Source organism: Myotis myotis, unplaced genomic scaffold (genome assembly GCF_014108235.1).
Source record: "Myotis myotis isolate mMyoMyo1 unplaced genomic scaffold, mMyoMyo1.p scaffold_m19_p_14, whole genome shotgun sequence".
NCBI lineage: Eukaryota > Metazoa > Chordata > Mammalia > Chiroptera > Vespertilionidae > Myotis > Myotis myotis.
The window spans coordinates 32,464,091-32,483,934 of NW_023416318.1; the positions used below are offsets into that span (position 1 = coordinate 32,464,091).

A 19,844-nucleotide genomic window follows, 5' to 3' on the forward strand; every position below is an offset into this window, starting at 1 on the left:
CGGTTAGATTCCGGTCAGGGCACATGCCCGAATTGCAAGCTCGAGCTCCAGTAGAGGGCATGCAGGAGGCAGCTGATCAATAAAAAATACACAACTCATACTTTTACTTGTTTTTATCTTATCTGCTAGGAGGCTCAAAACTAAATTACAAACTTTACCTAGTCTAGGGTTCTGGTGTATCTACCAACATTTTATGTGGCTCTTGATCTTTTGTGTATCTAGCACAGAATTATACTTATACTAGAGACGCAGTGCACAAAAATTTGTGCACTCAGGGGGGTCCCTCAGCCCGGCCTGTGCCCTCTCAAAGTCTGGGACCCCTCAGGGGATGTCCACCTGCTGGCTTAGGCCCGCTCCCTGGAATATCGGGCCTAAGCTGGCAAGTCAAACATCCCTCTGGCAGCCCGGGAGCCCTCGGGGGATGTCCACTTGCCAGCGGGGAGAAGGCCTAAGCTGCAGTCGGACATCCTTAGCGCTGCTGAGGAGGCGGGAGAGGCTCCCGCCACCACATCTGTGCTGGCAGCCGTCAGCCTGGCTGTGGCTGAGCAGAGCTCCCCCTATGAAAGCGCACTGACCACCAGGGGGCAGCTCCTGCATTGAGCGTCTGCCCCGTGGTGGTCAGTGTGTGTCACAGTGACCAGTCATTCCCAGTCTTTCTGCTGTTAGGGTCAATTTGCATATTACCCTTTTATTATATAGGATATGTCAAACTGCTTCATAATAAGATTTAAGACAGCTATTGCCAATGCTGAGAATTTGAATTAAAGTCACGTTCTGGCCTGGCTGTTGTGGCTCAGTTCAAGTGGCTGAGTGTCGACCCATGAACCAGGAGGTCACAGTTCAATTCCCAGTCAGGGCACATGATTAGATTGTGGGCTAGATTCCCAATGGGAGGCATGAAGGAGGCAGATGATTGATGATCTCCTCTCATCACTGATGTTTCTATATTTCTCTCCCTCTCCTCCCTCTCTCTGAAATCAATAAAAACATATATTTTTAAAAGTCACATTCTGTATAGATGCTCTGCCACAGCAACAAGCCATAAAGTACTTGAATGACAACAAATACTACAGAAATTTATTCAACTTAATTTTCAAATTAGAAGGTTGAGGCAAATGAGAATGGCTTAAAAAAAAAAAGGTTTCATTTCTGCTGAAGAAGATAACTTAAAATTATGCAACCATAATGAAAATATTAAGTTTTAAAAATTTTTTTGCTTGATTTTACTTACCATGTTTCTTCAAAATTAATAGGGTATTTTAATTATAACAAAAAGACTTACATACCTTATGTAAACAAGTGTCCACCACCCAATTGCACACATTTTCCAGGTCATCAGATACCTCAAGCCTAGATTTAACAAAATCACAGAGCTCCTCATTACTCATAACATCCCAGATCCCATCACAAGCCAAAACGATAAATTCATCATCTTCTGCTCTTAAAAGTTCATAAACCTCAGGCTCTGGAGAAACTAGTTGTTCTGTTGGGCCCTTGCCATCAACACACTTGTAATCATAGTCCCCCAGAGCACGAGACACTGCTAATGAACCATTAACACGCTGTATCATTACGCTGCCTCCTGCATTTTGGATACGCTCCTTCTCCCTTGGATTGCAAGGCTTGTGATCCTGGGTGGAAAAGCAGACTTGTCCATTCCTACACAGAACAGCACGTGAATCACCACAGTTGATAAAGTAGACATGCTTCGGTGAAATCATAACTCCCACTGCAGTTGAACCACTCCTGTCCATTCCATTTCTGAGGTCTGAAAAGTTACGCATGAATTCATCAATTTTCAAAAAGCCAGTTCTGATACCATTCTTGACATTTTCCACTGAAGGCTCATGAGCAGATCCTGATTTTGCAGCTGCCCTGAAGTCTTCATTATTAGTGATGTGTTCTAATAAATGTGTTGAGCAGTAATTTGCCACTCGGGATCCAGCATGACCATCATAAACTGCAAAAAATGACCAGTCTTCCAAGCCGTGAGGAATACCTACAACAGCTGTGTGTGCGTCTTCCATTTCCACTCTCCATCCTTGCATGCTGCTCAGGCCATAACGTAAACCATTCCCAGCACCATGAGCATTATGTTTCTCAGTTTTGGGTTTATCCAAAAATGCACCCATGTTTAATAATTAATCTGAAAGAAAAAATTTTATAGGTGTTATATATTTAAATCTGACAAGAGAATTCACCTATACTATCTCATATATTCTCTAGTAACTCCTATCCAAGTATATTTTTCAGATTTATCTGAATTTACTAAACAGAAACACACACACACACACACACACACACACACACACACAAAACAAGAAAATTTCCCTGCACATCCCTTTTCTACAACCATGGTTTCGAAATCCTAGCACATTACAATCATCAAACCAATTAAATCAGAATCTCTGGGGATGGGACTCAGATATCAGTAATTTTTTAAAGCATCTCTGGTGCTTCGTATGTGCAGCAAGTTGAGAACCACAGTTCTAGGAGAAAGGAAAACCAAGAAACAAAACATGGTTAAATTTTTTTTTATAATTCAACTTATACAATAACTCTAGGGTTCAATATATAGCACAAGAAATAAAAAGTAATGCTCTTTTGATCAGATGAGGAAGAACAGGAAGAGTATGGGTGTGTGTTTGGGGTACAGGGGTGAAAGTGGTAAATCTCATCTTCGGTAATGGGATAAATAATTCCTAAAACTGGGGGGAAGGGGGATCAACAAGCACATGATTTAGAGATTTGAAGATAAACTCCAAAGAATTCAGGAACTAAGATTTAGAAATGGTTGGTTCTGGTGAATCTCCATGGCCTTACAGAACTATGTTGTTCTTTAAACTATGTCAATGCTTATTTTAATTTAAAAAGTTAAATTAAAGAAGCCTAAAGTAAAACAATAGCATATTACATGGTAAGATTTAAGGAACTGCATTTCAAATCATAAGCTAATCTCCCTAATATAAAGGTCCTATAAGAAAATGACCAAGGTGATAGAAAAATGGACCAGAAACACCCCCCACAAATGGATCTTAAAATATGTCCAAACCTCATATTCATAAAAGAAATGAAAATTAAGAATACATTGAGATATCAATTTCATGGGTCAAACTGGCGAAGATCAAAGGTTTGGTAATCATTTTCTCCATGAGATTATGCAGAAACACACACTGCTGATTTCATTAAACTGGTACAATCTCAGTAAAAGGAAATTTCATAAAATCTATCCAAAATTGCAATTGCACATATTCTTCAACCAAATTCTAAGAACATATAGGTTTACTCCTATATATACAAATATTCACTGCAGCACTGTTAGAAAAATTAAAATATATAAAACTATCTTAGCTATGCGAAGTAAGCCATTTGGACAAAAATAAGTATCACATGGTCTCACTCATTTGTGGAATATAATGAACATAAAATGATGAACAAAAAGAGCCAAAGGGAAAAAAATATTTTAGAATATAACAGAAGTAATCCTATTATTTGCAGATTTTTAATATTTCCTACAACTTTTATGATATTATGCTAGTACAGTTTTGGTAATATTATATTTAAAATATTTTCTCTTAAAATATTAATGTTTATTGCATGTAATATTATATTTAAAATTGTTTTTCTTGAAATATTAATGCTTATTGAATGTAAATGGCTAATTATTTTTATCTACAATCTTGTAATAAATTTATTTTGTATATTGTAAAAATAAATAAACCATCTTAGTATCACCCATTTGGGAACTGATTAATAGGAGAATCAAGATTCATAGTTAATGATATGTAGGTAAAACGTAATAGCCTACAATTTAAAAATATATATATGTGTGTATGTGAGCATGCACACAAATATACATATTCATTTTCTAGAAGAAACACAGAACTGGAACCTCTGGGGAAGAGAAATCAAGAGGCTGGAAGACAGGAGTAAAAGAAATTCTATTATATAGTAGAGGCCCGATGCACAAAATTTGTGCAAGGGCCTTGGCCCCGGCCCCTGGCCTCCGTGGCCTCGGCCGTTGGATACTTTTTATGGCGATGAAATTTAAATTGCAGGACAGATAAGACAAATAACTACCAAAATAATTTCATTCTCTCTTTATTCCTTCATAAGTACAAATGACAGCTACTATGTCCAAAGGTACTTTAGTTGCTTGAATCCATCTCTATAGTACAATGGCAGCAGACAGCCAAGAGGTGTGGTCAGAAAGCAAGCCCTTCAGGGACAACCAGGTGACTATCTGAGAGGGCTAATGGTCCTCTCACCTCTTGTTATTTCAATTGATTTTTGCTCCAGAGGATTATTATAATAAGTAACCAAAATATGCTTTTATCTTGTTTGAGGCACTTAGGAATAAGCAAATACTTCCATAGTGCTCATTCTGTGGCATGCACTGCTTAAATGCTTCACAAATATTAACTCATTTAAATTCTACCCTTTAGAAAAATTAGTATCAATAAAGCAAACAATTCTCAAAGAAATATTCAGCCAAAAATCTTTACAAAGTAAATTATTAAAATTTCAACAAAGGACATTCAGATACTACAAAATTCCCATTCTCCTTTCTACAGCTTGCACACTTTTCTAAAGGAGCCACATGGACATTGGGCAAGCCTTGCTTAAAAAGAGCACAATCTGTCAATCCCATCTGCTTCCTGTCAAAAAGGATGAAGTGGTGTCAGGAATGATTTAGGCCTATGGACAAGATTTTTTCCTAAGGGTTTCTGTTCTTTTGACTAAAAAGTAACATATATAGCAATAATAATAGTGCTTAGGTTTTTTTTGTATGAGCTCTGTAAGCCAGGCTTTATATTAAGAGATTGATGTTCATTATATCATTGATATCAAACAACAATTTAGTAAAGTTAGTACTATGAATATCTACACTAATATAGAGAAAGATGCAAATTGGCTATACCTTCACAAAGCCCACCAGCCAATCAGGAGTGAGTATGCAAATTAACCCAACAAAGATGGCAGGTTAATTTGCATACACAGTTGCCGAGTGGCTAGGGGCGTTCCACACAGCCCCAGCCGCTCAGGGCCTCTGGGCAGCGTGGGAAGGCAAAGGAAAGAATGCAGAAAGGTGGCTTCAGGCCTCTGGGCAGTGTAGGAAGGCGGAAAGGCGGCTCCGGGCCAGAACAAAGGCAGAAAGGCGGCTCCGGCTGGAGCGAAGGCAGTGCCGGCAGCCAGGGGAAGGAAGGCCCATTCTTGCACAAATCTTCGTGCATCAGGCCTCTAGTTATACTAATTTGTGCACCAGTGGGGCCCCTCAGCCTGGCCTCCAGGATTGGCCGAAACTGGCTCTCTGACATCCCCCGAGGGGTCCCACATTGAGACAGGGCGCAGGCCAAGCCGAGGGACCCCGCCAGTGCATGATTGGGGCCAGGGAGGGATGCAGGAGGTTGGCCAGCCAGGGAGGGACCGCAGCAGGGCTCCAGGGCATGTCTGGCCCATCTGACTCAGTCCCGATCAGCTGGACCCCAGCAGCAAGCTCACCTACCGGTTGGAGCGCCTTCCCCCTGGTGGTCAGTGCATGTCATAGCAACTGGTCGACCAGTCAACTATCTGCCCCCTGGTGGTCAGTGCACATCATAGCAAGCGGTTGAGCGGCCTTAGCATATCATTAGTATATTAAGTTTTGATTGGTTGAACGGCCGACCGGATGATCAGACACCATATTAGGCTTTTATTATATAGGACTAAGAAAACTTAAATACCTAGTGTACCCAGATAACAAAATTTATGTAGCAAGTCATAATTCAAACAAAAGCAATAGCCTAGAACTGGCATTCTCATCTCACGGCTTAAGTGATTAATGCATTTTGAAGCGTTTTTTGTTCTTTTTAAGAATCAAAATAGTGATAAATAAATGTTTGCAGATTCAAAAAGCAAGGGTACCAAATGTAAAGTGGTACCCAGATTGGACCCTAGCACAGAAAAAGAGAATAGAAAAACTGGTAAAATCCAAATAAAACTGGACTCGATGTATGTCGTTTCATGGTTACCTTGCCATCTCCCATTTATTTATTAAAAAAAAAAAAATTCCATCATTTCAATGTGTGTACATATGTGCTTTATGTTTTTTATTATTTATTTACCACAAGTAAAGGTCAGGAATTGTTATCTGTCTTTTAAATTTTTTTTTACTGTTTCACTTCATTACTGCTGTGTATGTGCTCCATGTGAATGATGTAGGTGCTTATGCAGGTCGGTTCCCACTTATGGCAAAAATCGCATCACGTCACGCCAAAGGAAAGGATCTCCGACGTATCCTGTAATCCAAGGACCTACTGTAGTACAAATAATGTAATGTAAGAAAACCAGTATAGAGGGATACTAGCCTGTGACTTTCTATACATCTAGAATTATTTCAAAATTAAAAGTTTATTTAAAATATTAAAGTAACAGGTAAGCCTCAGTTAGGAAGAACTTTATACCAACCAATGTGGTGCAAGGATTATAAACTGGCTATGGAAAATTTCTCTACCTGTGATTTTGCCAATCCCAGCTCGGAAATGCATCCTAAAAATGCCAAGATTATATAATAATTAGAACTCTGACTCAATATTCTACTTCTGAGAAGTTATTCTAAATAACCCAAATGGTACATAAATATTATTTTAAAAGATTAAACAAATAGAATCCATCAGCATATTTTTAAATCTTTTATAACAAAATAAGAAATAGAAAAATGGTTATACATTTGGAAATCAGTAATGTAAAATTCACCATAAAGAGAAAAATCTTTGTGCATAATGATATTCATTAGAGTGCTACTTATACTGAAAATAAAAACAATTTGTATTTCTAACAATAGAAGAATGGAGTAAATGTATAACTGGTTTCTCAACCAGGGGAGATTTTGTCCCCCAGAGGGCATTTGGCAACGTTTAGAGACATTTTTTTATTGTCACAACTGGCATGGGGAGGGAGTGGAAGGGAGAACTACTAGCATCTAATTAGTAGAGGCCAGGAAGGCTCTAAAACATCCTATAATGCACAGGCCATCCCTGCAGCAAAAAATTATCAATGATGTTGAGGCTAATAAAACCTCGCCTACAGGATGAAGTATTATACAGCCATGGTCTACTAAGAATTTAGAGAAAGCGTATTTTCAATTTAGGTTATGGAAAAAAATAACACAATATATTTAAGCTATTTTAAAGGCAAATAAAGAATCCTATGGAAATGCATTCCCTCACTCTCTTCCATGCCCTCTCCTAAACACAGCCACTTAAAGCAGGAGAGGAGTAGATAAATCAGGCTAGTTTCAGTCTTCCAAAATGCAATGCAGAGAGCCGTGTCAAACACTTCAACGAAGCAAAGCATGACACAAGTGTTTTATAACAACTAAACTGTTGTCCTTTCAAACATGTGAAAGGATTACAAATTATATCACAGTGGCATCAAAATTATATTGAGCTGAAGACAGGAACAAATCAACAGATGCAGAAAGAGGCTTTGTCTGAACTCCACTCTCCTTACTATCTAAAAAGCAGTCTTACAAAAGAATTAAATGAGGCAAAAATCCCTCCCTTCAAAGGGAGGCTTCCAATAATGGGAGACTGACTTCTATCACCTGAGATGAGAAGTCAGCACTGAGATAAGACATCAAACATTGTCAGAAGACCACCCCACTTCCCATCTACTCTCCTATTTGTCTTTTCCTAAAAGTCTTCTGTTATTCCATAGTGCCCCTCCTCTCCATCCCCTTCCCCATTAAAATAGCATATCAACTCTAAATTCTAACTACTTATTTGGGCTCCCATAAATAAACTTTGTCTTTTTTTCTTGCTTCTCTGTATTTTTTCAGTTTAATTCACAAGCCCCTTATCTCACAAGAGGGTAGAGAAAGTTTACCTCCCACACATGCAAGAATGCAATTTCATTCTCCTAGGCCCATTCTTAGAAAAAAACTTTTTTAATTAAACACACACACACATTTTTTAAGAGATCAAATTCAGCTAAATAAGAAATGACTAAAAAAGTGATGATAGTCCAACCCATGTGGCTCAGTGGTTGAGTGTCGACCTATGAACCAGGAGGTCACAGTTCAATTCCTGGTCAGGAGGCAGCTGCTCCATGATTCTCTCTCATCATTGATGTTTCTATCTCTCCCTCCCTCTCCTTTCCTCTCTGAAATCAATAAAAACATATTTTTTAAAGTGATGATAAACATAAATCATAATCAAATAGAAATAAAACAACACTACTAGAAGGTGCAGGAAAGAGGTGAAGGTATAGGTAGCATATATGTGTGAATTTCTTCTTTCTTGGGGGAAGAGGGTCACATTTGTTTAGTGTTTAAATAAAGTGACAGATATACAAGATGTCCCCAAAAATGTATCCACACTTAGAATAATTATAAAGGCAGTGTTTATTAAATACATTTCATTTTCAAAATGTAACAGAAATCAGCTACTATAAAGAGTGGTAACTGAAGAATCAAAAGCAGATGGTGCTGGGAGCCGGTCCATCCTTGCTGTTTCAAAGGACCTGGCATATATGGCATACTGTTCTTAATATGTTTGCTCACCTTTTTGGCACTATGTGTTTTAACCAAGGTCTCTGAGAAAGGTTGTTTCCCCAGGTAGGGATTTTCCCCTGAAGCTAGGGAGGGAATAAAACCCCTCAACTAAGTGCCAGGCGGGTAATTAATCACTTTAACTATGAACAATCATGCTTAAGCTACATAATCTTTACTCCCTGGAATGGAGATAAGAAACGCCCTAACCTTTGTAATAGAGATTGATAGGATTGAATCAACTGGTATAAATACAGATGTAACAAGACAGCAAGACTCAGAACTTAGAATACAGAACTTAGAGACAGAACTTAGAATACGGAACCAAGAGAGATAGAACCTAGGCACAGAACCTACACAGAACGTTCTCTAGAGACAGAAGAACTTCGCTGGAGAGAACATGGCAAAAGTTCCTGGACAGAAACTGGCCTCAGAACCTAGAGACAGAACTTAGAGAGAGAACATGGCAAAAGATCCTGGACTGAACCTGACTACAGAAATTGGCAAGAGAACCTGACTAGAACCTGGTAACTGAACCTGGCTGGAGAGCCTGGACAGAACCTGGCTGGAGAACCTAGCGAGGGAACATGGCTACTGAACCTGCCTGGAGAACATAGCAAGAGAACATGGCTACAGAACCTGGCTGGAGATCCTAAGCAGAACTTTGCTGGAGATCCAGACCAGAACTTGGCTGGAGATCCTGGCTGGAGATCCTGGCTAGGCTGCTGATCAACTGAACGCTGCCTCCATGTCATTCCTTCTTTGCCGACTCCGTCTACGCCTTTGGGGAACCCCTGGACCTGCTGGGGCTGGACCCCGGCAAGATGGTAGAAGATAAAGTAGGAAATATTAGAAGTAAACTAACTGCCACATCTTTCAGATTTTTATTACATAATTATAAAGACAGCCATCGATAAAATAGATTATAAAATGTCTAAGTCACAGAAAGAAAAAACATGCCCAAAAGCAAGACAGTAAAATATTTTAAAATTTCAAACATTTTTTAAAAAGAGAAAGCAAATACAACTCAGAATAACACTGTCATATTAATAGATATAAGCTCACCTATTTTAAAAAAAGAACTTCCAAAACAAAATCCATCTATCTACACGCTACATTTTAAAAATTCAGCCACAATAAAGAGACCCAGAAAGGTTGAACATGAAAGATAAAATGATATGGGCAACTAATGTAATACAAAAGAAACAATGGCCACAAAATTAATAGCAAATTTAGGTCATATTTGGGGGTGATGGGAATGAAAGAGGGAGAATTCAGTTTAAAAGAAATATAAATCACAAAGAAAATTTAAGTGTAGTGATAAGTCAAATAACACAATGCCCAAGTAAAAAATACAGATAATACAGGAGAGAACCAAAACAGAAAAAACTAATTCACTACTCTTAGCCTATGTTAGATCAAAAATAACAAAATAAATAAAGCAATATTGAATTATAAAATATCCATGAGTCCACGTGGATTAAAATAAATGACTGAATAAATGGAAGAGAATAGACGTATTTCCAGGGCATAATAATTCCAAATAATTTATGTAGATACTCTGCACTCTAATAGGTGGACCATAACTTCCCACCCCTTAAACTGGGCAAAGAGACTTTCTTTCCAAAAAGCACAAAAAGAAAAGGGGGAGGGGAGTAACTAACTTCACAGTGGAGAAACCAGACATACATTATCTGAGCCGAGTAATCAAGGTCAAATCAACTGTCATAATCATGTTTGCAGTATGTTCTCTTGATATAATGTGATGAAAACAGCATTTCATCTCTGGTCTTCTTCCCCAAGCCCCATAATCCCAGTCTAATCCCTAAGGAAAGCATTAGACAAATACCAATTGAGACATTCTATAAAATATCTGACTAGTACTCCTTAAAATTAGCAAGGTCCTAAAAAGCAAGGAAAGTAAGGGCAACTCTCATAGTCACAAGAGACCTAAGGAGACATGGTAATTTAATATAATATGGTATATCCTAAATTAAATTCTGGAATACAAAAAGAGACATTAGGTAAAAAAAAATAATGAAACCTGAGTAAGTGTGGGTTTTAGTTAATAATAGTGCATCAATACTGGCTCATTCACTATAAGAGCTCATCAGGCAGTTGCCACTGGGAATTTCTCAGATTTTGGGAAATATTCACCTGAAAACTTATTAAATGATTATAGTAAACTAGAGGCCCGGTGCACAAAAATTTGTGCACTCGAGGGGGAGGGGGGATCCCTCAGCCCGGCCTGTGCCCTCTCGAAGTCTGGGACCCCTCGGGAGATAACGACCTGCTGGCTTAGGCCTGCTCCCAGGTGGCAGAGGGCAGGCCTAATCCCTAGGTGCAGCCCCTGGTCATTCTCAGAGCAGGGCCGATTGGGAAGTTGGGGCACCGCCCCCTGTCATGCACAGAGCAGGGCGGATTGGGAAGTTTCGATGCCACCCTCAGTCACGCTCAGGGTAGGGCCGACTGGGGGGTTGGGGCACCGCCCACTGTCACACTCAAGGCAAGGTCGATGGGGAGATTGCGGCGCCACCCCCTGTCACGCACAGAGCAGGCCGATCAGGGGGTTGGGGCTCCGTACCCTGTCACGCACAGAGCAGGCCGATCAGGGGGTTGGGGAGCTCCCCCCTGTCACACACAGAGCAGGGTCGATCGGGGGTTGGGGAGCTCCCCCCTGTCACTCACAGAATAGGGCCAATAGGGGAGTTGGGGCACCGCCCCGTCACACACAGAGCAGGGCGGATCAGGGGGTTGGAGTGCCACCACTGTCACACCCAGGGCAGGGCTGATGGGGAGGTTATGGCTCTACCCCATCACAGAGCAGGGCTCGTGGGGGGGGGGGGGGGGGGGTTGGGGCGCCGCACCCTGTCACACACAGAGCCGCAGGGTGATCAGGGGGTTGGGGAGCTCCCCCTATCAGGCACAGAGCAGGGCCGATCAGGGGGTTGGGGCACCTTCCCCTGTCAGGAACAGAGCAGGGCTGATAGAGAGGTTGTGGCCCCGCCCCCTGTCACACACAGAGCCGCAGAGCGATCAGGGGGTTTGGGCGCTGACCCCTGTCACGCTGATCCCGATGCCAGGAGGCCTCTCAGCCCCGCTGATCCCGGTGCTGGGAGGCATATTACCCTTTTACTATATAGAATAGAGGCCTGGTGCATGGGTGGGGCTGGCTGGTTTGCCCTGAAGGGTGTCCTGGATCAGGGTGGGGGTCCCCACTGGGGTGCCTGGCCAGCCTGGGTGAGGGGATGATGGCTGTTTGCAGCTGGTCACACCCCCTTCAGGGTGGGGGTCCCCACTGGGGTGCCTGGCCAGTCTGGGTGAGGAGCTGAGGGCTGTTTTCAGGCTGGGACTGAAGCTCCCAACTGCTCCTTTTTTTCTTTTTATTCTGGGCCAGCTTTAGCTCTGAGGCTCCAGCTCTTAGGCCTCCACTCCTAAAAGCAGGTATCTGGTTTGTTTTGGTTCTATAATCGAAACTCTGTATCAATTCCAGCTCTGAGATCCCGGCTAGCTGAAAGCAGGTTTCTGGGGTTTTGTTTAGCTTCTATACTCGTTACAATGTTTCTTAAACTGCAAGCTCAGAGGCCGGCAAGGCAGGCAGGGAACGTTGGAGTCCTCCGTCACTGAAGCAAGCAAGCCTCATGTTAGTTTCAAGCTGCCTGGCTGCCAGCAGCCATCTTGGCTGGCAGTTAATTTGCATACCTCGCTGATTAGCCAATGGGAAGGTTAGCGGTCGTACGCCAATTACCATGTTTCTCTTTTATTAGATAGGATTGGAGCTGTTCGCTAGGAATTCAGCTGGGACTTAATTCAGCTGGGGAGAGCCTGTATGTGGTCCCTCCAGTTCAACCAGTCAGACTCAAGCTAGTCAGATTTCTTACATGGCACCTGGCTTTCCCAGAATGTCCCAAGGGAACCAGGAAGGAACAACTTGGCCTTTTCTGAGTGTCACCAGTGCTGCAGTCTGTTAGTTACAAGCAAGTTACTCCGCCAGCTCAGATTCAAGAGTAGAAGACAAAGACCCAACCTCTCACAGAGGAAAATTAAAAAAGAACTTGCAGCCCAGTCGGCATGGCTCAGTGGTTGAGCGTTGACCTATGAACCAGGAGGTAGTGGTTCGATTCCCAGTCAGGGCACATGCCTGAGTTGCAGGCTCCATCCCCAGTGTGGGGTATGCAGGAGGTGGCCAATGATTCTCTCTCATCACTGATGTTTCTATCTCTCTCTCCCTTCCTCTCTGAAATCAGTAAAAACATATTTAAAAAAAAAAAAAAAGAACTTGCAGACATGCATTAAAACTACCACATATGGAAAAAGACCAGAAGTTTAATTTGAAAAGTCTGAACTACAAAGGTTCAGGATTGACAGCAAGGATAAGAAGACTTACTGAAAACCAGAGTTAAGTTATAAATTTGCATAATGAATGCTGAAACTCTCAACTTCCAGAAATTTTATAAATCTCAGGTAAACAACAGTTTTACTGCTCTCTGAGGAAATTCAACAGTACCAAAAGAAGTATTTTCAGATTACTTACATTCAGGAATACTCGAAATGGTCAGGGGTCACAGGTCACCATACAAGGTGGCCTATCAAATGACTGTCCTTGTCCATTCACACAAGACTTCCAAACTTAAACATGAATAGCCATCCAAAGATTACCAGACAATGAAGGAAAACATCAAAGATGAAACGCATAATAAATCAAAAGAAACAATAAATCAGAAAAAAAGTGCAGAGTAGAAAAAAAAGAAAAAAGAAAGTCCTCAAGAGAAATGAGTACTGTATTCACGAAACATGAATGGAATATTATAAAAATGTGTTTCAGAGAAATAGAACGTGCTCTTATGAACTAAGATGAGGACAGACCTTTGAAAATAAAAGGTTATGCCCTGGCCAGAGTGGCTCAGCTGGTTGGGCGTGCACCAAAGGGTTACCAATTAGATTCCCAGTTAGGGTACAAAGCCAGGTTGCAACTGGATCCGAAATGGGGGATGGGGGAGGACAAGCAGGAGGCAGCCCATATATGTCTCTCACTCTCTCTCCCTAAAAAAAACAAAACAAAAACCCGAAACCCAAAAAGTAGGATTCTCCCATCTCCCCCGCCCCCAATCCCAAAATAAAGAGACTCAAAATGGGAGGGAATACAATGAAGAAAGTTTTAAGATCAGTCCAGAGTAGAACATCCAACTAATAGATATTTCAAAAATAACAAGCAAAGAGAAGATATTTATCAAAGAAATGACTCAGAAAAGTTTCCCAGCACTAAAACAAGGTAAGTGATTGAAAGTGCATAGCAAAACTGAAAGTAGAGCCACAACAAGAAAGGTAACTGAAATTTCAAAATACTTCTAAAATAAAAAGCCTGAAAATTCCCAGAGGGAAAAAACAGGTCACATATAGAAAATCAGGAACTAGAACAGCACCAGAAAAACTCAGAGTAGTATCTGGTAAAGATGCACATAACTTCCTGTGGAATTGTCCGATTATAGAGTACCCAGATTATAGAGTACCCATTGTAGAGTGCCCACAAGAAGAAACACACAATGATGCTGATCCAATGTAACACTTCATAGAAGTTAAAAGTATGGGTTAAATCTGCATTTATCACCATGAATAAATCTCAAAAACAAAGCAAGTTGGAGGTCTGATGCTATTTATGTAAAATTACAAAATTTACAAATCAATAGACTAGCTTAGAATTGTGAACATATAGCAAAAATATTAAAAACATGCTTTAGTATAAAAACTACTATCAAGACCAACTTGATAATAACTTCTTAGAAACAAGAGAGAAAAGATGGAGTGATAATATTTAGATAAAATTGGTAACATTAATACCCATTTCCTTGAAAAATCTTACAGAAAAATTTAGTCAATCCAAAAATATGAGTACTTGTTCTGTTCAATTTATGGAGTGTGAAAAAGCTATGTAAACACATATGCAGAACAGAAACTGTTTAGCCAAAATAAATGTCACTTCTGTTTTAACAGACGCCTGGTCTAACACAAATAAAAGATCAACTCATTTAAATTTATCTGCCTACTAAGTTTAGAGTCTTTAAAATTACGTTCAAAACAAAAGAAAAAAAGCTTTTGAAAAAGGGAGCAAGTAACCTGGCCGGTGTGCTCAATGGTTGATGGTCAATGCATGCACCAAGAGGTCACTAGTTTGATTCCCAGTCACAGCACATGCCTGGGTTGCAGGCTTGATCCCCTCCCTGGCTGGGCCTGCAAGAGGCAGCCAATTGATGTTGATATTTCTCATTTCTCTCTCTCTCATCAATAAAAACTTATTTAACAACAACAACAAAAAAGGGGAGAGGGGACCAAGCAAAGGGGAGAAAAGTTTTCTCAAAATGCAATCTGTAAGTACTTCTATATTATTGGCAAATAATGGTTTATACACAACAAATGTCCTATGGTATATAATTCTTTAGTGAGGTATTTTTATAATGTAAATGATCATTCATATTAATATAATAACCCATATGATAAATGATTTTCTAATTCAAAACAGATTAAACACAGCCATAATTATCACTCATCCCTCCTAATACACCATCAAAATGTAGTTGCAGAATTTTTTAAAGTATAAAACAAACAACAACAAAAACTTGGGAGAGAGAAGAGTGAAATAAGATGTGTGCCACTGTTACTGGAACATTAAGTTCGTTTGTCGCTTGTGGGAGTAAGGTTTATGCTGTATCTCCAGAAAATGAATTTTCTAAGATTTGCATGTGGAAGAAGGCTTTATTGGCGTGGAGTTACATTTCTCAGGTTCCAAATTCCTCTACCCCTTAAGCCATTTCTGGAAACGGTGCAGCCAGGGTTCCAGCAGAGCCAGAAGTAAGGCCATTCGGTTCCATGTTGCAGCTGGGTGAAGTTCAGCATCTAAGCTAATTAAAGTCTCTCAATCCATGAGTGGAGTCCAACATGGCTGTCCACCATGTCTGCACAAGGGAGCGCATCCCCCTGCCACAGGGAAGCTAGGAACCCCGGGAGTAAGAGGAAGAGAAGAGAGCAGGGAGAGCTCACTTCTTTGTTTGGAAGTTTAAACATTTAGATTTCATGGGCTTGCAGTGGCCATGCCATTCTGGCCACTGATTTGTTCCTGGGTCTAACTGGCAAACAGGTAGACACCTATGTCATCCAGACCTTTACTGGGCATGCATTTGAACTGCCTTTATCCAGTACCTTCCCCCATTGATTAGCAGGGACTAGACTTGGAGAATGTTTAATGCAGCTTTTAGGCAAAGCTACTATTTGGTCTTCCCTTGCTCCTTTCCTGTTAAATAATAAACAGGTTATTACAACAGCATCACGATCAATGAGGAGAAAGAGAAAAAAATCTTTGTAAGGTGTAAAACTAATGGAAGCATGATGACTAATTAACAAAAGAGAATGGAAGGATCAGAAGTTTAAAATATGCAAGTAGCAAATTAGAAGTAAGGAGAGACTCCTAGACAATTCCAGAACTCAGCTTTTGGGAACAATATGGTGATTCCTCAAAAAATTAAAAATAGGCCCTGGCCATGGTCAGTGTGGCTCAGTTGGTTAAGCATGATCCCATGCACTGAGAGGTCCACCATTCAATTCCCAATCAGGGCACATGCTTCTCTCTCCCCCTCTCCCCATCTCCCTTCCCCCCTCTCAAAAAAAAAAAAAAATACCTTTCTTTTCCCAATAAAAAAATTTAGATTAAAAAGAGAACTACCATATGATCCAGCAATCCAACTCTCAAAAAATTGAAAAGTCTAGAAGAGATATATCACACACCCATGTTCATAGCAGCATTATTCATAACTAGAGGCCTGGTGCAAGAATTCATGCACGAGTGGGGTCCGTTCAGCCCATGGGAGCCCATCCCCATCGGGGAGCACTGGGGGGGGGGGGGGGGGGCGGGCTGGCCCCACTGGCCCCGCCCCCGATTGGGGTGTTAGGGGCCGCCAGTTGTGCCTGTGGTCCTGGTCCTGCCATTCCAGTCCTGGGCTTTTACATATATACTAGAGGCACAGTGCATGGAATTCATGCATGGGAGGGGGCCTCAGCCCGACCTACACCCTCTCTAATCCAGACCCCTCGGGGAATGTCCAACTGGGATCCCTGGGATCAGGCCTAAACAGGCAGTCGGACATTGCTCTCGCAATTCGGACCACTGGCCCCTAATTGTTCACCGGCCTGTCTGCCTAATTGCCCCTAAGCACTCTGCCTACCTGCCTAATTGCCCCTAACAGCTCTCCCCTGCTGGCCTGATCTCCCCTAACCACCTCTGCCTTGACCCCCAGCACCATGGCTTTGTCTGGGAGGACGTCCAGAGGATGTCCAGAAGATGTCTGGTCTAATTAGCATATTACCCTTTTATTAGTATAGACTAGAGGCCCGGTGCACAAAAATTTGTGCACTCAGGGGGAAGGGGGAGTCCCTCAGCCCGGCCTGTGCCCTCTCGCAGTCTGGGACCCCTCAGGGGATGACCACCTGCTGGCTTAGGCCCGCTCCCTGGGGGATTGGGCCTAAGATGGCAATCAGACATCCCTCTGGCAGCCCCGCAGCCCTCAGGGGATGTCCACTTGCCAGCGGGGAGCAGGCCTAAACTACAGTCGGACAACCTTAGCGCTGCTGAGGAGGCAGGAGAGGCTCCCACCAGCACCGCTGTACTGGCAGCCATCAGCCTGGCTCGTGGCTGAGCAGAGCTCCTTCCATGTGAGAGCGCCCTGACCACCAGAGGGCAGCTCCTGCATTGAGAGTCTGCCCCCTGGTGGTCAGTGTGTGTCATAGTGACCAGTCATTCCCAGTCTTTCTGCTGTTAGGGTCAGTTTTCATATTACCCTTTTACTATATAGGATAGAGGCCTGGTGCACGGGTGGGGGCCGGCTGGTTTGCCCTGAAGGGTGTCCCGGATCAGGGTCGGGGTCCCACTTGGGTGCCTGGCCAGCCTGGATGAGGGGATGATGGCTGTTTGCAGCCGGTCACACCCCCTTCAGGGTGGGGGTCCCCACTGGGGTGCCTGGCCAGTCTGGGTGAGGGGCTGAGGGACGTTTTCAGGCTGGCGGGTGACTGAAGCTCCCAACCTCTCCTTTTTTTCTTTTTTTTTTCTTTTTTTATTCTGGGATTTATTTACCTTCTGTGGCTGTCACTGGAGCTGGGAGCCGGCTTTAGCTCTGAGGCTCAGCTCCAGCTCCAAGACCTTGGCTGCTGAAAGCAGGTATCTGGGTTTGTTTGGGTTCTATAATTGTAACACTGTTGCGGTCCTGCTTGCTCCAGCTCTGAGGGCTGAAAGCAGGTTTCTGGGGATTGTTTAACTTCTATAATTGCAACATAGTTGCTTAGAATGCAAGCTCAGAGGCCGGCAGCGGCAGGCGGGAACCTTGGCTTCCTCTATCACTGGAGCAAGCAAGCCTCCTGTTCGCTTCAGCTGCCTGGCTGCCGGCCGCCATCTTGGTTGGCAGTTAATTTGCATATCTCGCTGATTAGCCAATGGGAAGGGTAGCGAAGTTATGGTTAACTACCATGTTTCTCTATTATTAGATAGGATAGATAGCCAAGACAAAGAAGCAACTCAAGTACCCAATGATGGATGATGAAAGAATAAGCAAAGTGTACAGGACAGCACTCCAACCAATGAAGCCACATTGGCCAGGGCATTAAGTCTTTTCAAAAAAAAAAAAAAAAAGCCAGCATTTCTACAGTTAGAAATGTTATTTGGTGTTTTTCATTTTGTGAAGTCACAGCCAACTTGATTCCTGGAAAGTTCTGTGTGTTAATGCATCTATTGAGCCTTTCCCCTCGTGTAAAAGGAGGCATTTTCCAAACAAGTTTGTTTTATCTCTCTTGTTGGATCCTTGTGTGGCAAACAGATGGGAAGTTTTCATATTAAGGTTTTTGCACTGAGATTAACAGTCAAGGGAGTTTTCCTGAAACAGACCTGAAATTGTCTTTTCAAAAACAAATCCGCAGACATGTGCTTCAGAAGCTATTGTGGGGATGTGGTTGGACCCTGTTCCTTTGCCTCTTTTCTCCCTCTTTTACTTTTTACAAAAATAAAAATAAAACACAAATACAAAAAAAAGAGAAAGCTTTTGGGGTTAAGAATGGAAATGGAAAGTCATCTACATAAAAATAAGAATCCAAATTGCATGGGACTGCATCAGCAAAACTAGATAACAGAAAATTCCTTTGACGTTCCACAGAAAATCAAATGATAACATCTAAAAGAATCATTAAGTAGTTGTATATATATTTTTTTAAAATTTAAAAAAAATATTTTTAATTGATTTAAGAGCGGAAGGGAAAGGGAGAGATAGAAACATCGATGAAGAGAATCATTAATTGGCCACCTCCTCCTGCACGCCCCCTTACTGGGAATCCAGCAGGCAATCCGGGGAATGTGCCCTGACCAGGAAGTGAACCATGACCTCTCAGTTCATAGATTGATGCTCAACCACTGAGCCATACCAGCCAGGCAGTTGTATAAACATTTTTGTTAAAGATAATGCAAGTAATTACCAGAAGAGACCATAGATATTACAAAAAACTATTGTTTCTGGAGAGCACTATTTATTCTCTTCATTATAAACCTTTTATGCCATTTATTTTGAACTGTGCTCGTATTAATTTTTAAAAATTGTTACATATAAAAGTATTTTTACTGAGTTGTATAGACTCTATACATCAGCAAAATAAAATTAAGTTAACCATATTTTCTTATAGCTTTCCATTGTAAAATATGAAGCATGTTTCTCTGAATTTAAAAAGTTGGTTGTCCAGGAAAAAAATGACATTTAGAAAGGAAGAAACCAAAGGCAAAACAAATTTAAGGGAAACATACTTGCTGATAACAAATAGTAATTATACCATTCATAACAGCAGTATGGTATGTTATCTTTAACCAGAATACTAAAAGTCTGTAATTCGTAGCAGAAAAAAAAAGAGCAGAAACAGCACACAATTTTAACTTTATGTTGTGGATTGTATAGCCCTATATCCCTGACTAAGCACCCTAAACTTTTAAACACTTTACTTTGAGGTTAAGAATCACTGACATTTCTGAGTCAAATGATCTAGGTTTCCTAAAGTATAGAAAATTCTCAGCTAAAATCTCTTAACATAAGAGATGCACTTTAGCCTATCTAATTGCAGTTAAAAGCACGGACTCTAAAGCCACACTGTCTAGATTTGCATTTATCTTCTACATTCTAGATTACTTTGGTCAAGTCGCTTAATCTTTCTGTGCCTCAATGGCTATAAAATGTGGAGAATAATATCTACCCTCAGAGTGTTATCAGAATTATAAAAGCTAATACACATGAAATGCTTA

At 41.4% G+C, this 19,844-nt stretch overlaps 1 protein-coding gene across 8 annotated transcripts in view; it reads right to left on the bottom strand.

Annotated features, from left to right (window-relative positions):
* The window catches only part of PPM1B (protein phosphatase, Mg2+/Mn2+ dependent 1B), a 71,736-nt gene that overhangs the window by 35,167 nt on the left and 16,725 nt on the right, over nucleotides 1-19,844 (bottom strand). For 6 of the 8 annotated variants that reach the window (XM_036334705.1, XM_036334703.1, XM_036334704.1 and 3 more), the window contains exon 2: nucleotides 1,287-2,146. In XM_036334705.1, the coding sequence (XP_036190598.1) occupies nucleotides 1,287-2,132 (846 nt within the window). In that variant the 5' untranslated portion in view covers nucleotides 2,133-2,146. Of the gene's footprint in view, nucleotides 1-1,286; nucleotides 2,147-19,844 lie in introns of those variants that run through there. The other 2 variants (XM_036334709.1, XM_036334708.1) reach the window with 2 other exon arrangements.